The following is a 16,736-nucleotide window of genomic DNA, read 5'->3' as shown; positions in this document are numbered from 1 at the left end:
TAGCTAAATAGATTGACCAACCATATGGCTAATCAGGACATCTAAATATAGGTATGATCTTCACCCATGTGGTAGACCAAGGTAGATCCACTCACATATCCGCTAATACATTTTTTCCATGTGGCTTTATCCGTAACCAACCATGCAACAGTACGGTATGGATGCTACGTGTTGAAACACATGCCATTGCAATGAAGCAAAGCACCCACCTGAATAGGCCCTAAAAACTAGACAAAACATGAATTGCCCTATTGCAAGCACCAGCACGTAACAGACCATAAATGGAAAAAATGATACAACAGACCTAACAAAACTAACAGTTTATATTTTCCATCTATTCATTGAACCCTGCCATCTTGCAACATCACAAAGGAATACAAAGAGAACCACAACCGTGCATCCATAGAAACTAAACTAACTATAAAACTGTCACGCCCGGAATTTCTATCCAAAATTCCAAACGCTTACATGTGCGCGAACCCTCGTCCAGGAATCAGCCGAGGCACACAATAACAAATTGGTAATAGAGTACAATTATTACTCTAATTAATAAGCGAATAAAATGTCATTACAGAGGTAGATAGTTCCTCTCAATCAATAAAGATCTAAGCAGCGGAAAATAAGATAAACGGCGCAGACGATTCCACTCCACAGGCAGCTTGACCAGGGCTACACCTAATCCTCCACACCATCAGCATCACTGTAGAACTCCTCCTCTGATGAATGATTGCAAGGTGAGTATATGACATACTCAGCAAGCCACGCAGCAAATATGCAAGTGCACAGGATAACAAAGGATGGCATAGTAGGGTTTCATTTGCATAAACAGCATTTAATAAACATTTCAGAATTTAGTAAAACAGTTGAGTAATAATTAAACAATATTAAACCAACGCTATACAACATACCCTGTTGCATAGGCCCAACCATTCTGAACAACCAATCCCGGCTGCACAGTTCTATCTCCAAACCAGGAATATTCCATTCCAAACCAGGAGCTAATCAAATTATTACCAGTCATAGTATCTTTTATTATGATGAGAGGTGTGAGACTAATCACGAAAGACATTGTTAGACCCGCCCATAACCGCGGGCACGGCTATTCGAATAGTTTTACTCTGACCAGAGATGTACCATTGTACCCACAAGACACAGCCCCACGACATGTCACCATGCGCCTTGATACCACCACGGTACCTCAGAAAGGAGCTGTGACAGTACCCCTCGCACAACACAATCCACCACAGCGCACCGTTCCTGGATCATAATCACCCCCTTATAAACAAGGCATGGACTCCCCAGCGACCCCCGTGGGCTTATCTCCGCCACTTCTCAGTCTGGTGCCCCGCCATGAACCATGCTATACAAAAGGTAAAGCCGTTGCCCACGCTGGCTTGTGGTTGGCACGGTTAATGTTTCACAACCGAAACTCGTGAACCGGTCCTTAATTGTCATGAGCACGACCATCAAAACCATGTGCTCACAACCCACCATTATCAGGTTTTAGTTGGAAAATTAATTAATTTACCAATCATGATTAACCATCATGAGTCATCATTAAGCCATCATTAAATAATAGTGAGTCATAAGTTATCCCAATAGTGTGCTAAAGTTTCTAAGCATGGCTAAGCAATCACATCTAATATCTAGCTGAACCAATATAAAGCTCAACTAGTCAATTTATAAGAACCCAAGGTATCAAGGAATAAAGTAATCAAGAACAAAAGGGCTATAACAAACAATAGGTTAATTCCACCCAATGACATTCGAAAATAAATGCAATAGTTGAATATAAACAATAGCTTTAAATGGGATCAACATGCTCAAAGGGGTTGTTTGGGATCTGTGTGACTTGCCTTGCTGGCCTTGGAACTCTTCAAATTCTTCTCCTGCGAAAACGGACTCTCCGGAAACGTCGGAATCTAAACAAAAAAGAGCAAAACACCAAAACAGCACATAAACAAGCATGAACAGTACATGTGGATATTTTTAACATGTAGATCTCAATTTTAGAAAAATTTAGAGACTTGAACCAACTAAATCCGAGCTAAGATGAATTAGTTATGAATTTTTAAAGATTAAATCGGATTAAAACACTTATATGGATTTTAATTGAATTATGACGCAATAATGAATTATTTTTGAAAAGGAAAAGAGGATTTATTGCGTCAGCGGCTAGGGTTTGCGGTGGACCGGGTGCACGGCGACGGTTCACGAGAACGGACGGCCGAGATCGATCCATCCAAAACGAACGGCCGGGATCGATCGGTCCACAGCCAGACCACAGCGGTCGGCACCGATGGCGTCAGCGGTGACGTCACCTCCGGCGGCGACCGAACCGCGCGAGCTCGCCGGCGAACGACGGCGCGGCGGCGCGAACGGAGAGCACCTACGGGTAGCGGACGGCACGGCGAACTCACCGGTGACCAAAGAAACGGCGGAAGAACAACGGTCGGCGACAGCGGCGAAGAAGAAGCGGCGGCGACCTCCGGCTTGACGACGGCGACGATGTTCCGGCGGTCGACAGCGACAGCGGAGGGGCGGACGTGTTGAAACACATGCCATTGCAATGAAGCAAAGCACCCACCTGAATAGGCCCTAAAAACTAGACAAAACATGAATTGCCCTATTGCAAGCACCAGCACGTAACAGACCATAAATGGAAAAAATGATACAACAGACCTAACAAAACTAACAGTTTATATTTTCCATCTATTCATTGAACCCTGCCATCTTGCAACATCACAAAGGAATACAAAGAGAACCACAACCGTGCATCCATAGAAACTAAACTAACTATAAAACGCAATTGGCTCTTTCCGTAAAACTCAATCATAAAATATAGCCGGCTTACATTATCCTATGAAGAATACTATTCTTGCACTTCCAAAGAGACAGTCAAAGCTTTCTGAACAATACATCAATTAATGGAGCTTTAGAAGTATAACCGGGCTTTGCTGCGACAATTAAAGCGCAAACAACCATGCTGGCTTATAGAAAATGGAAGGAAATAACAGAGAAAGGTACTGAAACACATAACTCAACAGTAACCATTACAAACACAAACTTAATGTACTGCAACAACATGATGAACCCTTTTGACTGAACCTATCACAGACAAACATTCCATGTTAAGATCTTCTAAATTGATCAAGCATTCTCATTAGAAATACAATGTTTGGTGGAATTTTATCTCGGAGGCAATAGCCAAACAATTCGGGGAAGAATTCTGATAGCAATAGGAAATCATGATACATACGTCAAGCTGGAGATTTGGCAAGAACAAACTCTAGCACTTAATTAAATCTGAACAATAAGCACCTAAAAAATCAATTTATGGGAAAATAGACGGAGAAAAGTAGGAAGCAGGAAAACCCATCGTAAACATCCCATAATCCCCTTATTCTGTCCTCCACACGAGCCCCCCCCCCCCCCCCAACGCATAATAGATAGAATTCCCCTATAATGGAAACCAACCAGCACCGTCAAACAAACAGGTGAAAGAAAAAACATTACTAAGCAAGAGACCATAATTTGTTCTCCACCTTGATTCACCTCATCACACCATCATGACCACACAGGCTGGCCCCGCGCCAGATCACAAGCAACACGCCGGCATGAAGGAGCGGCCAGCAACAGTTTAGGCGAAGACGGAGCAAACACGGAGATCGAAACGGAGCGGAGAAGAAGATGGCACCGGGAAGTGCGCCAATGGCGACGATGGCAGTCCGAGGCACAGGCGGAGGCGGGGACGGGGGAGGGGCCAGCAGCGCTGCTGCGTGGGTCGGCAGGGGAGGGGGCGGCGCACAGCAGACGCGGCTAGGGCTGTGGGCGATGGCCCCGTAACCGCGCGGTGCTCCGCAGAAAAGCCCCTACGTTTCCGTAATTTATAACGCAGTCCTAAATCGCGGTTTTCTCTCCTTCAAACGAAATATCCGTATTTCCGAATGACCCCCACGTAAAGTATCACCTCAGGGGTACTATTCGCGAGGGACGTCGATCGAATTACGTGCAAAGCGGAGGGCCCTCTCGCAAAAAAACCACCCCGTGGCACTGTAGCGACTTAGCAAAAGCTTTACGTGGTATCGCCCCTCGGCCGAGCTATGCGCGAGCCTTTTATTTTGGTTAATCTGAAGGGTCTTTTTTTTTTCTCAGCTGATTACTATATCTAGCTAGTATCAAATAATTTGATGGCATGGATGATTTAATTCTCCGTATATGATGGCATAAATAAATATTTTTTCTCAGCCCAAAGTCATTACCGTTGAGGTTCAATGTCTTGGTACCGACACCCTAACCTTCTATGGTAGCAAAGTCGCTGATGTAAAGGGGTCGGCAAAAAAAAAAAAACTTGCGCCAATGACTTATTTATCAAAAATTCCTAAAAGGGTTGAAATATAAATACCTTTTATTACAAATAGGTCCTTAACGCCAAACATACTATCACTAAGAACCTATTTTTTATAAAAAAATTTACATTTTAATCCTTTTTAAAAAAAATATTTTACAAATAGGTCTTCAATGCCAATATATTTGGAACCGACCCCTCTACATCTCGGCTACGAGGAGGACGAGGGTGTCCGCGCCGGCATCATTAGCGCCAAGACGTTTGGACCTCGATGCAAGGGTCACTGCACTGAGAAAAGTATCTATTACTAGAATAAGTTTTTTTAATAATATATTTATAAAATAAGTTGTTAAAAAGTGTCAAAACATAAAACATACAGAGAACACATGGGCGGGTGCATTGCATAGCAGAGTTGCATGTCAAATATGAGGGTTTGAAGAGTTCAATTCAGGTGTACCATAATTTTCTTGCTAAACAAAGTAGACGCTCACAAATACGCATCCATTCTTACTGTACGTGTACCTCCAAAAAGTTAGAGTGATTTATATTGAGACGGGAATATTTCCTAAAAAAGGATAAATAGTGATAAATACGAACCCTTGAGCTGAGACAGACATTTAGAACCAAGCGGGTAGATTTCATAGAAAAAACCTTACCAGATGTTCTGTATTCTTTAAACATGTCGCTTGATTTGTTTTGCTGCAGTAGTAATGAAGCGTATGTGCTGTGCAAACTTACTAATTTAAACCATAATTATATACATGAGTTATATGCCAACGCATTCAATTTAGGCTGAATTAATACATAGGTATTCAAACATGACAAGTGTAGCTAAATCGTTGTGATGCATTTCATTTTAAAAAATCATATGCAGCAAACACTTATTCCACGTATACAGGATCACATAAGTGGAAATTACTTGGTTAGGAGGAATTTACCTAAATTCCAAAATGTTTCATAAAGAAAATAATACAATTCCATTCGAACAAAAACAAAGACTTAATTCTGCTAAAACGATGAAGCAACAAAACATAGTCAGGACTCAGGGCAGCACCATAAGAGTTTCAAAAATTATGAAGCTTTACAATATGGCTAAATACTCTAAAACCAGTTTGGCAATTTGAAGCATAATAATAATAAGAATTTTCATGGGAAACTGAAACAGACATTTGATCATCAGGAAACTGCTGTGATATTTTAATAAATTTAAGAAAAAGTCCAAATATCCCCTAACTTTGGATGGAAGTCCATCTAGTACCCTAGAATTTAAAACCAACCCTAAGGGCTTACTTGGATGTTTCGGGTTTTTTTCTTCTCGGTTGTAAATAAAATCACGGGTAACTTTGGTTACCCAAAAATACAGGTTAAAAGAAACTCCTCTGGCTGAGCTATTTGGGAGAGGAAACAAAAACTTTTCTAGCACTATGAACTGCAGAAGGTGAAAACTTTCTTTCCCATAAAAAAGTTAGCATGAACACTGAATAATACATGGAAATTTCAGATCCAAACCCCAATCTAAAGCAACAAATCTGGATAAACCAATAGTAAATTCGGATTCAGACATCGCTGTTCATAAAAAATTAGAGCAGAACATCGAACAGGAACAAGAAAATTCATATTGAGAAGAAGATATATGAGAATCATATAAAAAATTGGAACCTAGAAAAGAATCATACATGTCACCTACAAAAATTGGAACCTGCAGTTGCACTAGAAAATGATTTGCACACAAAAGAAAATTTGGAACCGAGTGATGGAGACACAATGCAACTCCAAGACGATGCTGGACAATCAATCAGGAGATCGGAGAAGAGGGAAGGGCTTCCGGTGAGCTCCAAGATGATGCGGTTCCAGTGAGCTCGAGAGAAAGTGGATGTGTCCGGTGGCAGCAGCGGCATCTGGGAGGAGAATGTGGTGGTGAAGAAGATCCCGGCGGTGGAGAAGGATCCGGCTGGCTTGAGAGAAAACGGATCCTGGCGGAGGAGAAGGTTAGAAGGGTTCGGTGGCGCCAGAGATGAGGATGGCGCCGGTGCAGAGAGAAGTCTGTTTTTTTGGCCTCGATAGCAGATTTTTCTTTTCCCAGTGTAATGGGCTTTTTGGGCCGAGTTATAATCCGGGATACAGGCCACCCCAGCGCGATTTTACGGTCCGACTAAAAATAAGTCACAAGCCGGTATTTTAGGAAAAAGTACGCCAAAGGTCCCTCAACTTGTCGTCGAGTTACAAAATCGTCCTCCAACAGCAAAACCGGATACCGGACGTCCCTCATCTAACAAAACCGTTCGATTTAGATCCTTCGGTGGTTTTGACCCCAGTTTTATCCGACGTAGCGGCTGAATCAGCGCGTTTGGCCCCTCATGTAAGTTGAGGGACCTTCGGCGGTTGACGTCCGGTTTTGGGCCTAAGACAGGTATTCCAAGCATGCCCTAGACTTTACAATACCATTCGGAGTACACATTCGTATTACTCGTAAGATGTTTTTGCGTATTCAGAATTTTAAACCAACGGTTTTGAATAACAAATATAATATTTTTATATATCATAAATCGTAGGTTATCAGTTAAAAATATAGAATAAAGTCATACTGTCATTATATTGTTTGTTTGTAGGTGAAAATAAACAAGTGGTACAAAAAATATTTGAGTGAAGATTTTAATGTGTGTGCAATGCAGATGTCACATGATCAAACTCATCTAACCCATATCTTAGCATTGACAAAGTTATCATGAATGTCTCACTAATGACAGATATGTTATATATCACTAAAAGAATAATAGTTGAGTATAGTTACGAGCATATGTGCCAATCTAGGACTAAGCTTAAATAATTCTGTTGGCAACCCACCATAAAAAAAAGTAATCCTCTAGACGATGCATTGTTGAGTCCCAACCTTTATATTGTCATAAATATTCTTTTAGAATCCTATAACTAGGACCTTGCATAGCTCCACAGATATATGGATCTAGCGATTATATTAATAACATATGAATGAGTTTTTTTTTATATATTTTAGAAGAAATATAAAATTTGCAAGAACTTCAATTTAACTTACAAAGTTTAAATTGAGCATGGATCTGAGATTTAGAGCTGTGTGAAATGGAGCCTAAAAGCAATGGCACAAGTTGTTATCTTACAGAAAATAGACCTAAAAATGTGAAAAGAAAAACATAATTCCACTTCTCCCGTGGCACGAGCCATCACAGTTAGGGATGTAAGTGGGTAGTCCCGTGGCTATCCACATAAAAAACCCTTGCTAGTTTATTTCTCGCATGTTAGTATAAAAATTAGAAGAAAAAATAAACTAGAAGTAAGATAAACTGAAAAAAAAAAAGGCCGCTTGCCCGCCGCTTGCATCCCTAATCACAGTTTATTAGTTAACACATACGCACTGCTTTCACAGCTGGAGTACCGCGCAGTATACGAGCCAATCCATGATATAGAAATATATCATATTGCATGATCCTGAGACCACGTCGACACGTCAAAATTTGGCTTGATTGTGACATCACAACTAATATAAGCATAAATTGCATTACATTCGTGATAAATTATAATCTGCAAGATCAAAACCATACTTGCACCAACTGAATACCTATTATCAAGAGGTAAACCCGCTGTCTCATGCTGAATGCAACAGAAAGTCATCTCACTCAAGAAAAAGGAGTAATAGAAAGCGTCTGTGCACGAATAAGTCCCCTCTGTTGTGGAAAGCAGCATATAGGTCAGCACACAAAAGAAGAACATGCACATCCAAGTTGAGAGGCCTTTCGGTGTTACTTTTGCCTTTTCTTCTCGCCCTTTTAAACAGAATGAACATTCAAGAATTGAGTCAATTTGACGAAATACCAACTTTATGCATCAATATACACCACTGATGTTTTCCCACATATATAGGTTGTAAATAATGTACACACCATAGAAGTAATATTACATGTTCCGCCATAACATCTTCACCACACAGTAAACCCACAAACAAGTTCCCATGGATATCGTGGAGTTTTTTCTGATTTTAACAAGGTAGACGCTTCCACAATCCAATCAGCCCATGATCTTCAAGATTCAGCAGCAGTAGGTTGCATGCAGCAGAACCATTTCTTCTGCAAATAAAAAAAATATTTACATCATGATAAAAACAACGAAACTACTTACCAAGTTAAAAAAGCATTCCAATGCAAGAGTTGCAGGAGTAAAGTTATGTTTCAGGATAACCTGTTCCCTTGCACTATAAGAAAATTATCCAAGGACAGTGATCATCAAATATTTATGCATGACAGTATCTGAAATCTTGCCTATTAACCTATTAATGAGCTCAAAGATTATCTATGAGCCCAAAGGTTAATAGGTAGTCTTCACATATGAGCTCAAAGATTACCTATCAACCAAACACTTATGGACTTGCAAGGTAAATGAAATCACCAGAATTGCCTGGTAGGTAGAAACAGTTGTGTACTTCAGCAACCAAATTTCTATGCTAAAACAGACGGTTGTGGTTCCAACAATATTGCAACAACATATGCTTGCTCATTTCTGATTGTTAGACAATTCATCCATGTTAACTAACTTTTGTTATGTAATTACGGTATTCCAAGAACTTGACATCCTACCTGAACATTAAATAGCAGACCCCCTGAACCTCGATCAAAAAAATACCCCCTGAACCAGCAATGATGGCCTTAGAAAGGTCTCATTGGCTTAAACAACCACACACCACCATAGGAAGCGTACAGCATAAATATCATTAATTTTCATTATAAGTACAGCTGCAACTCAGCAACAGCATATACGATCATTCGCGACCAGATTTTGATTGAAATATGCATGTGTTTTATTGAAAAAGAAATTTTTTTATCAGAAAATTGGCCTTTTGCCCACAAGATCATGACAGGTGTGTATTTCCTTCTTAATTGGAAGTTTGGACTTCGGAACTCCATTTTATCATTACTCAACATGAAAGAGTTGGAAAGCCCATGAGAAGGAAATGGAAAGAACAGAATACTTACAGAACTGTTCGGTTTTGCTGGATACAACCCTTGTCCAGATGGCTGTTCACTTTTTGCGGCCAAATCTTGTCCCTGTGAATTGCCACCAGTCTTCTTCTCGTCTCTAGCTTTGTTAAAGATTACAGTGAATCCCTCAGCTGAAGCAGGATCATTGACATCCCATTCCCCAAACTTCGGCAACGGACTTCCTTTTTCCTGCAAGTGCAAAGGGGTCCCTTGTCAGACACTATCATATTAGATATATCTGAATGCTTGCTCAGGACAGGAGGAAATAGCTGAATAGCCATCATTAACAAAATTGTATTGTGTGCCGTGTGCCAAAAAGAACAAACCGGATATTAATTGAAGGAAAAAATAACAAAGATACCACATTATCACTCTATTAGGACCCACAAGAGTTCCAGTAATTTGATTATGCTTGCAACAGGGTATAAAGAAAATCAAAACTTTAAAGCAAGCTGTCAGCTTTATCTCAATAGTGGGGCATAGCAAAATATAGCAACACCCTAATCCATTCAAAAACCACATGTAGGATTGCTTTTAGTTCCACAAAACAGAATATTGTGACACCCTAATCCAATTTAGACACCACATGTATGACCACCTGGGGTTCTGCAAACAATTAATCACCTAATGCAATCAGAAGCAAAAGATTGTCCCACTAACTAAATATAGACACCCTAGTCCAATTTAGACATCACATGCGTGACTACTGTGGCTTGTGTGATACAGTAACCAACAACATCACAGAAGCTGCACAGCAACAGGATGTCCTTCCTAGTTACAACTGCCAGGCAACTGCACTAAACATAGAAAAATTGTCACAGAATCTCCTTGATAGCAAATAAACCTACTTACATTCAGTTCACGAAAGCAGAAACTACAATGAGAAGTTAATCTCATCCCCCCTAGTTCCGATGAATGAAATTCGCAGTGTGCACAAGCTACATACATGCCAAGTTACCAATCAACCATTCCAGGAAATCCAACTCCAACATCACTCATCCTCCCAAGCAGCTAAGCTCTCAACATAAACACAGAATCCATTCCCCAAACTTGAGAAATTCGTGGAACCAACCCTAAAAATAGCACGGAAGTAAGCAGCCACGAATCTCAAGTCCCCCCTACGAGCTGGACGTTGGACTTCACGGGAAAGGCCCCATTCTTGGATCAACCACAACCAAGAAACCGCCCGATTCCAAACCCTTACCCTAAACCAGAAGAAACGGCTTCAACACCAAGCTGGTAACCTACAGCAAACCCTAGCCCCACCTAATCCGCAACCAGCCGCCGATCACCGCCGCCGCACCCGTTACCCACGCAGATCAAACCAACCAATCAATCCGCTCCAGGAGCAGCTCCAACCCGGGGGATTTCTACTCCCCCGCACGCAACCAAATCAGCGGAATTCGGGGAAACAACGACACAGCGATAGGACGAGAGGAGGGTCGGGGAAGGGGAATCGGAATCTCACCGCCGCCATCGCGATTCCTCTCTCCGTCTCCTGCCGCCGCCGCCGCTGCTGTGGTCGAGGAAGGAAGGGTGGGGTTGGGAGCAGGAGAGGAGAAGAAGAGGAGGAATCGGTTTGGTTTGGAGGGTTTGATTAGATTAAGTGGGGGGCGATTAAATTAGTAGGGTGATTTGATTTTGGCTTGGTATTAGTAGTAGTTGTTGGTGTTGGGGTTGGGTGGTGGTTTGCGTTGCCTGCCTGCCTGCCTGCCTGTAGGCTGGCTGGCTGGCTGTCAGCGCTGCAGTCTGTCAGTGTCTGTGTTTGTGTGTTTGTGTAGAGGAGAGGAGAAGAATCCCAGTTTTTGTGCAGGATTGTCCGTGGCAGATGGGCCAGCTCCTCTGTGTCTGGCTGTGTGGTGTGTCATGTACTCATGCGTGTGGTGTGGCTCTGTGGACTGTGGTCGTCCAACACTACCCAGGGTGGGGATAGATGAAACGTCCGACTCACAAGTTACAACTCCCAAAGAGGGTCATGAAGAAACGTTTTCTTTCTCAGTGAGGATTATCATGAAGTTATTCGGTCCTTTTTGTCAAAAATAAAAAAAATAAAATAGAATGTAACATATTCTAATACTATAAATCTTTATAGATAGTTATTTGTCTAAATTCGTAGTACTATAGTATATCACATCATATTGTTTTTTCACAGAGAGAGTGCACTCTAGGATTAGCAATTATGATGATTTTTTATAAATCGCTAGGGCCCGATTTATGGGAATCAATCAGTTTTAGCTGGTTTTCATAAGGAGTTGACTGAATGTCATCAGTTTTTATTTGTTTTCAGTAAACCGACATGGTTTATCTTGAAAATAGAAATGTAACGTCGGCCTGCGCTAGGTTAATTATTTTGGATAAAACCAATGGTGGATCTAGAAATTTTTTTAAGACTGGATAAAGATGATAAATATGCACAAATCTATAAACTATATATCACAGTTGCAAACAAAATTGGCCTCGTGCCGCACCCAAGTGATGTGTGATTTGTTTGCTAGTTGGCTGTTTTTGGCTTGCATTAGAATCAGCAGATCAAGTAATTAATCTTGTGCTTATGTCTTGCACCATAAACCGAATGACCAAAGTAGTAGGATCGATAGAGCAAGAATGGGAATGATCGACTACAAGCACATTACGGATTGTGGCAATAATCAACCAGGTTGGAGTGAGTAACAGCATAATTAGAGAAGGGCCGTTACTATGACACTAGCGGTTTGGGTGCAGGAGAAGCGAGGTGACAATAGAACCACTGATTGTGAGAGGGTGCCAATAGTGAGGAGGTTGGTGGCGTTAATGCCATATATAGGGGAAAGGTTAATTAACTTAGCCAATTCAACACTCGATTATCTTCTCTTCTTCTTTTTTTTCTTCAAAACAAAATGGTGTCTGTTTGCAATTACTATCACATAAGCAAATTCGACCTTAGCGCGCGTGTGTGTATATATATACACACTTGATCCCTCAAGTACAAGATAAATCATTGTTTTGTAATCCGTGCAGTGAAGATAAGGTTACTTTGACCATAATTATTGGATAGCATATAAGTTTTGGACATATCAAACTGGTATGGTGTGCAACCATTTTGAGTTTACGCCGAAATATTTGGTAATCCAAATTATGTGCTTATTGATTTTGAAGAGTCTAAAATGACGTTCTTTGGTGACCGGAGGGACTATGCATTTTTAAAAAAACAAATGTATTGAGTTAGAAATGGAAAAGCCGTTGCAAGTATATATGCTCATTTTGTAAGTACATGTTGCCTTATCTTACAGTGTAAATTTTCCCTGAAAATAATTATATATGGAGTTTGATATTAATTAATTCCCAATTTTCTTATGTGTCCTGCAATTCGACGCAAATTATTAGCAAGGCACTTGACAAGTTGACAGGATACTTGCACTGATAAAGGCTCTTAGACTGTCAGCTTGTCCATGCAAAATGTGCTGGAGATATAAAGCCATCAATATCAAATGGCAGATTAGATATATAGCGTACTCCTACACTACTTTGGTTTGACCTCGTCTGCACTCCATGTTGTAGTGCATACAAATCTCTGGCTAGCTGCTGCTGCTGCTGAGTTGTGCGAGACGACACGCTAGCTACTTTAATGGAGCAGCACAACTTGTTGAAATTGAAACTGTTGCTAATGAATACGCTCATGCAAATGCACACCAAAAAACTCAAGTCCTCCCCCCCCCCCCCCCCCCTCCCCTCCCCAAAAAAAAAAAAAACGATGACAAGTATATCACTGCAGATTAACACCAGGTTAGGAGGGCTAGTGGCATAATACTAATCTTGGTTTTATAATGTTTTTTTAATGAAAATGTTACAGTTTGTGTCGAATATGTGTACATAGTCAGTTACAGTTTAGGACTTGGAGTTGTAATAGATATTAGGACTAGAGTATGAGTCGGACTCTATCCTAAGATCTCTCATAAATAGAGGGACGTGCATGTTGTAACCGCATGGCGACATAGCGTAGCGAGAGGGAGCGGCTGTCGGCGGCGACCGGCCGTGAGTCGTTGTAACTCTGATACGCTGTAATATGCTGGATCAGGAAGGAGTGCCTGTAATCAGTGTCCCGGAGATGTAGGCCTCAGCTGAACTCCGTTATCAAATATCGTGCCTCGATGTCGTCATCATGTTTGTATCTCCTATTGCATTTTCTTCCGCGATTTGGTTTCCGATGTGATTTCAAGGCCGGTTTTATAACAAGTGGTATCAGAGCCTAGGTTTGGGACCCGGAACAATTTCCATGGGTCACATGGTGGGGAGGTCAGGTAACAAGTCTTCGGGGTCACATGGGTTGATGTGATGGGGGAGATTGTTGGGCCCGATGTGTGACAGGGGAGATTGTTGGGTTTAGTCCCACATCGATAATTGATGATGGGAGAGCACAACTTAAAAGGTGGGGGCGGTCCTCACCCATCATACTATTCTTTTGGATTATATAGGCCCAGGACCTAAAGTTGTGGCTCCGGTTAGGCCTGTGGTGAAGTAGGCCCAATGTGACCTGGGTGGCTCACGGTTGGTGGGTCGGGCTATACACTCTAACAGAAAAACCATAAGAGAATCTATGTATGAAAGAAGAATCAAATGTTTTCTAGCCATCGTAACATGAGAGGTTTTAAGCTATCTTTGCTCTATGAATAACCAAGGCAAATTCCTATATGAATTTATCTATGCAAATTTGAAAAAGGGGAGGGATATTTCTAAAAATCTTGATGTTTCTTGTGATCCAAATGCTCCCCTCCAAGCCATCAAAATTAAAATCTCCATTGAAAAAGGAACTTGCAACTTTTTTCGCATATCTTCTACTGCTTCTTGGACTGTATGGTCTCTTCTCTTTCTGGGGCAAATGAGATTCCAACAACATTGAGAGAATGGACAAGTCAGGAAGAGGTGTTGCAGTGTCTCCTCATGTTGTTGATTGCAAAGTACATAATTATAGTTAGCCCTCTCGAAATTTTCCTTCTCAGCAGATTTCTTTATTTAGCCTATCATTTAACAAAAGTCAGAAAAAACCTTGTGCTTTGATTGCACACAACTTGCCCAGAGCCACTTAAAAGATGGAGGCAAAACATTTATATGCCTTCACTGATGTGTAAGTCCCATAATTCCAGATATATGTCGAAGAGTCTTTTTTTTTCTGTTAGGATTATATTGTCAAATATGTGTTGCATTTCCTGAAATTGTTCATAAGCTTCGATTGAGAGTGGCCGCTGAAAAAATGAGCTTTTGTCTTCAAGATTCATAACTTCTCTTAGAGTAATGTTAGGGCTGTTTATGAATTAAAAAAAGATGTGGCAATTTTTTTTCCTGAGCAAATGTCCATGCCGACAATCTTTCCGAAATAACACTGTATTACCACTTTTTGGTTGGCAATTGGCCAGAACTTTATATAAATCTGCAAGTTTTTTATTATCCTTCCACCAAAAGGATCCCTCATTGATTCTGTGTGGAGGTCTATCGGCGTAGCATAGCTGCTAGAGGATAATAAAATATGACAAAAGCTATACCAAAAATTGGTTCATGTAGGAAAGTATGTATTGGTTTGCGTAGGAATGCGCGTTTTAGTTTACGGAAGAGTGCACGTAGAATAACAAAAGGAGTTATTCATGTTCAAGCTAGTTTCAACAATACTATTATAACTGTTACAGATCCGCAAGGTCGGGTGGTTTTCTGGTCCTCCGCGGGTACTTGTGGATTCAAAAGCTCAAGAAAAACATCACCCTATACTGGTCAAAGAACAGCTGTAGATGCTATTCGTATAGTGGGTTTGCAACGAGCAGAAGTTATGGTAAAGGGTGCTGGTAGTGGAAGAGATGCCGCATTACGAGCCATTGCTAAAAGCGGTGTACGATTAAGTTGTATACGCGATGTAACACCTATGCCGCATAATGGGTGTCGACCTCCTTAAAAAAAGACGTCTGTAAAAGAATTAAACCCCTTTCAAGAGAAATAAACGATTCAATGATCAAATAATAATACTAGTCTATATGGTTCGAGAGGAGGTAGCAGGATCCACTCAAACACTACAGTGAAAGTGTGTTGAATCAAGAGTAGATAGTAAGCGTCTTTATTATGGTCGTTTCATTCTGTCCCCGCTTAAAAAAGGTCAAGCGGATACCGTTGGTATTGCCCTGCGAAGAGCTTTACTTGGAGAAATAGAAGGAACATGTATCACACATGCAAAATTTGGGAGTGTGCCGCACGGATATTCTACAATAGCAGGTATTGAAGAATCGGTACAAGAAATTTTACTAAATTTGAAAGAAATTGTATTGAGAAGTAATCTCTATGGAGTTAGAACCACATCAATTTGCGTCAAAGGTCCTAGATACATAACTGCCCAAGATATTATCTTACCGCCTTCCGTAGAAATCGTTGATACAGCACAACCTATAGCTAACTTGACAGAACCCACGGTTTTCCGTATTGAGTTACGGATCAAGAGAGATCGCGGATATCACACTGAAGTCAGAAAGAACACTCATGATGGAAGTTATCCTATAGATGCTGTATCCATGCCTGTTCGAAATGTGAATTATAGTATTTTTGCTTGTGGGAATGAAATGTGAATTATAGTATTTTTGCTTGTGGGAATGGAAATGCAAAATATGAGATACTTTTTCTAGAAATATGGACCACCCTAAGGAAGCGCTTTATGAGGCTTCTCGTAATTTGATTGATTTATTTCTTCCTTTTCTTCACACGGAGGAAGAGGGTACTCGTTTCCAAGAAAATAAAAACAGGTTTACTTCCCCCTTTAAGCTTTCAAAAAAGATTAACTAATCTAAAGAAAAACAAAAAAAGAATTCCACTGAATTGTATTTTTATTGATCAATTAGAACTACCTTTTAGAACGTATAATTGTCTCAAAAGGTCCAATAGCAATCAGCTATATCAATCTGGTTATAGAACTTATTTAGGTTTTTCTGTTAGAGTGTGCAATCAGCTGTATCAATCTGGTTATAGAACTTATTCAGGTTTTTCTGTTAGAGTGTGCGGGGCTCACCAACCGTGGGGCCACCCAGGTCACATTGGGCCTGCTCCAACACAAGCCCAACCGGAGCCATAATTTTAGATCCTAGGCCTCCACAACTCAAAAGACTAGTCTGATGGGTGAGGACCGCTCCCACCTTTTAAGTCGTGCTCCCCCATCATCAATTACCGATGTGGGACTAAACCCAACATTTTCAACAGTAAAGCATTGTTCTGTAAATACAAGTTAAGGACTCCCAAACCTCCATTTCTCTTTGGCTTAAAAACTTTATCCAAGCTATCATAGGAGGTCATTTCTTGTCTAGATCAGAACCTCTCCATAGATTGTTATGTGGAGATTTCTATTCCCAGAGACGCGGGAAGATGGTACCGAAGTAGTG

The 16,736-nt window shown here is 40.8% G+C and overlaps 1 protein-coding gene across 1 annotated transcript; it reads right to left on the bottom strand.

The window, feature by feature from the left end:
• Positions 1-8,181: 8,181 nt before the first annotated feature.
• LOC127785470 (protein NOI4) lies at positions 8,182-10,990 on the bottom strand. The gene is made up of 3 exons (XM_052312926.1): positions 10,823-10,990; positions 9,349-9,543; positions 8,182-8,445 (listed from the first exon to the last, which is right to left on the bottom strand). Exons 1-3 carry the CDS (start codon positions 10,829-10,831, stop codon positions 8,401-8,403), a joined length of 249 nt encoding a protein of 82 aa, XP_052168886.1. The 5' UTR covers positions 10,832-10,990; the 3' UTR covers positions 8,182-8,400.
• Between the last annotated feature and the right edge of the window lie 5,746 nt (positions 10,991-16,736).

Source organism: Oryza glaberrima, chromosome 9 (assembly GCF_000147395.1).
Source record: "Oryza glaberrima chromosome 9, OglaRS2, whole genome shotgun sequence".
Lineage (NCBI taxonomy): Eukaryota > Viridiplantae > Streptophyta > Magnoliopsida > Poales > Poaceae > Oryza > Oryza glaberrima.
Note: the sequence above shows the minus strand (reverse complement) of the source record. Positions and strands in the feature narration are given on the sequence as shown.

Bases quoted from the DNA above. Each gene is read 5' to 3' on its own strand.
- LOC127785470 (XM_052312926.1), bottom strand. The intron at 8,446-9,348 runs GTAAGTATTCTG...TTTTATTTGCAG, and splicing joins CAGCAAAACCGAACAGTTCT to AAGAAATGGTTCTGCTGCAT.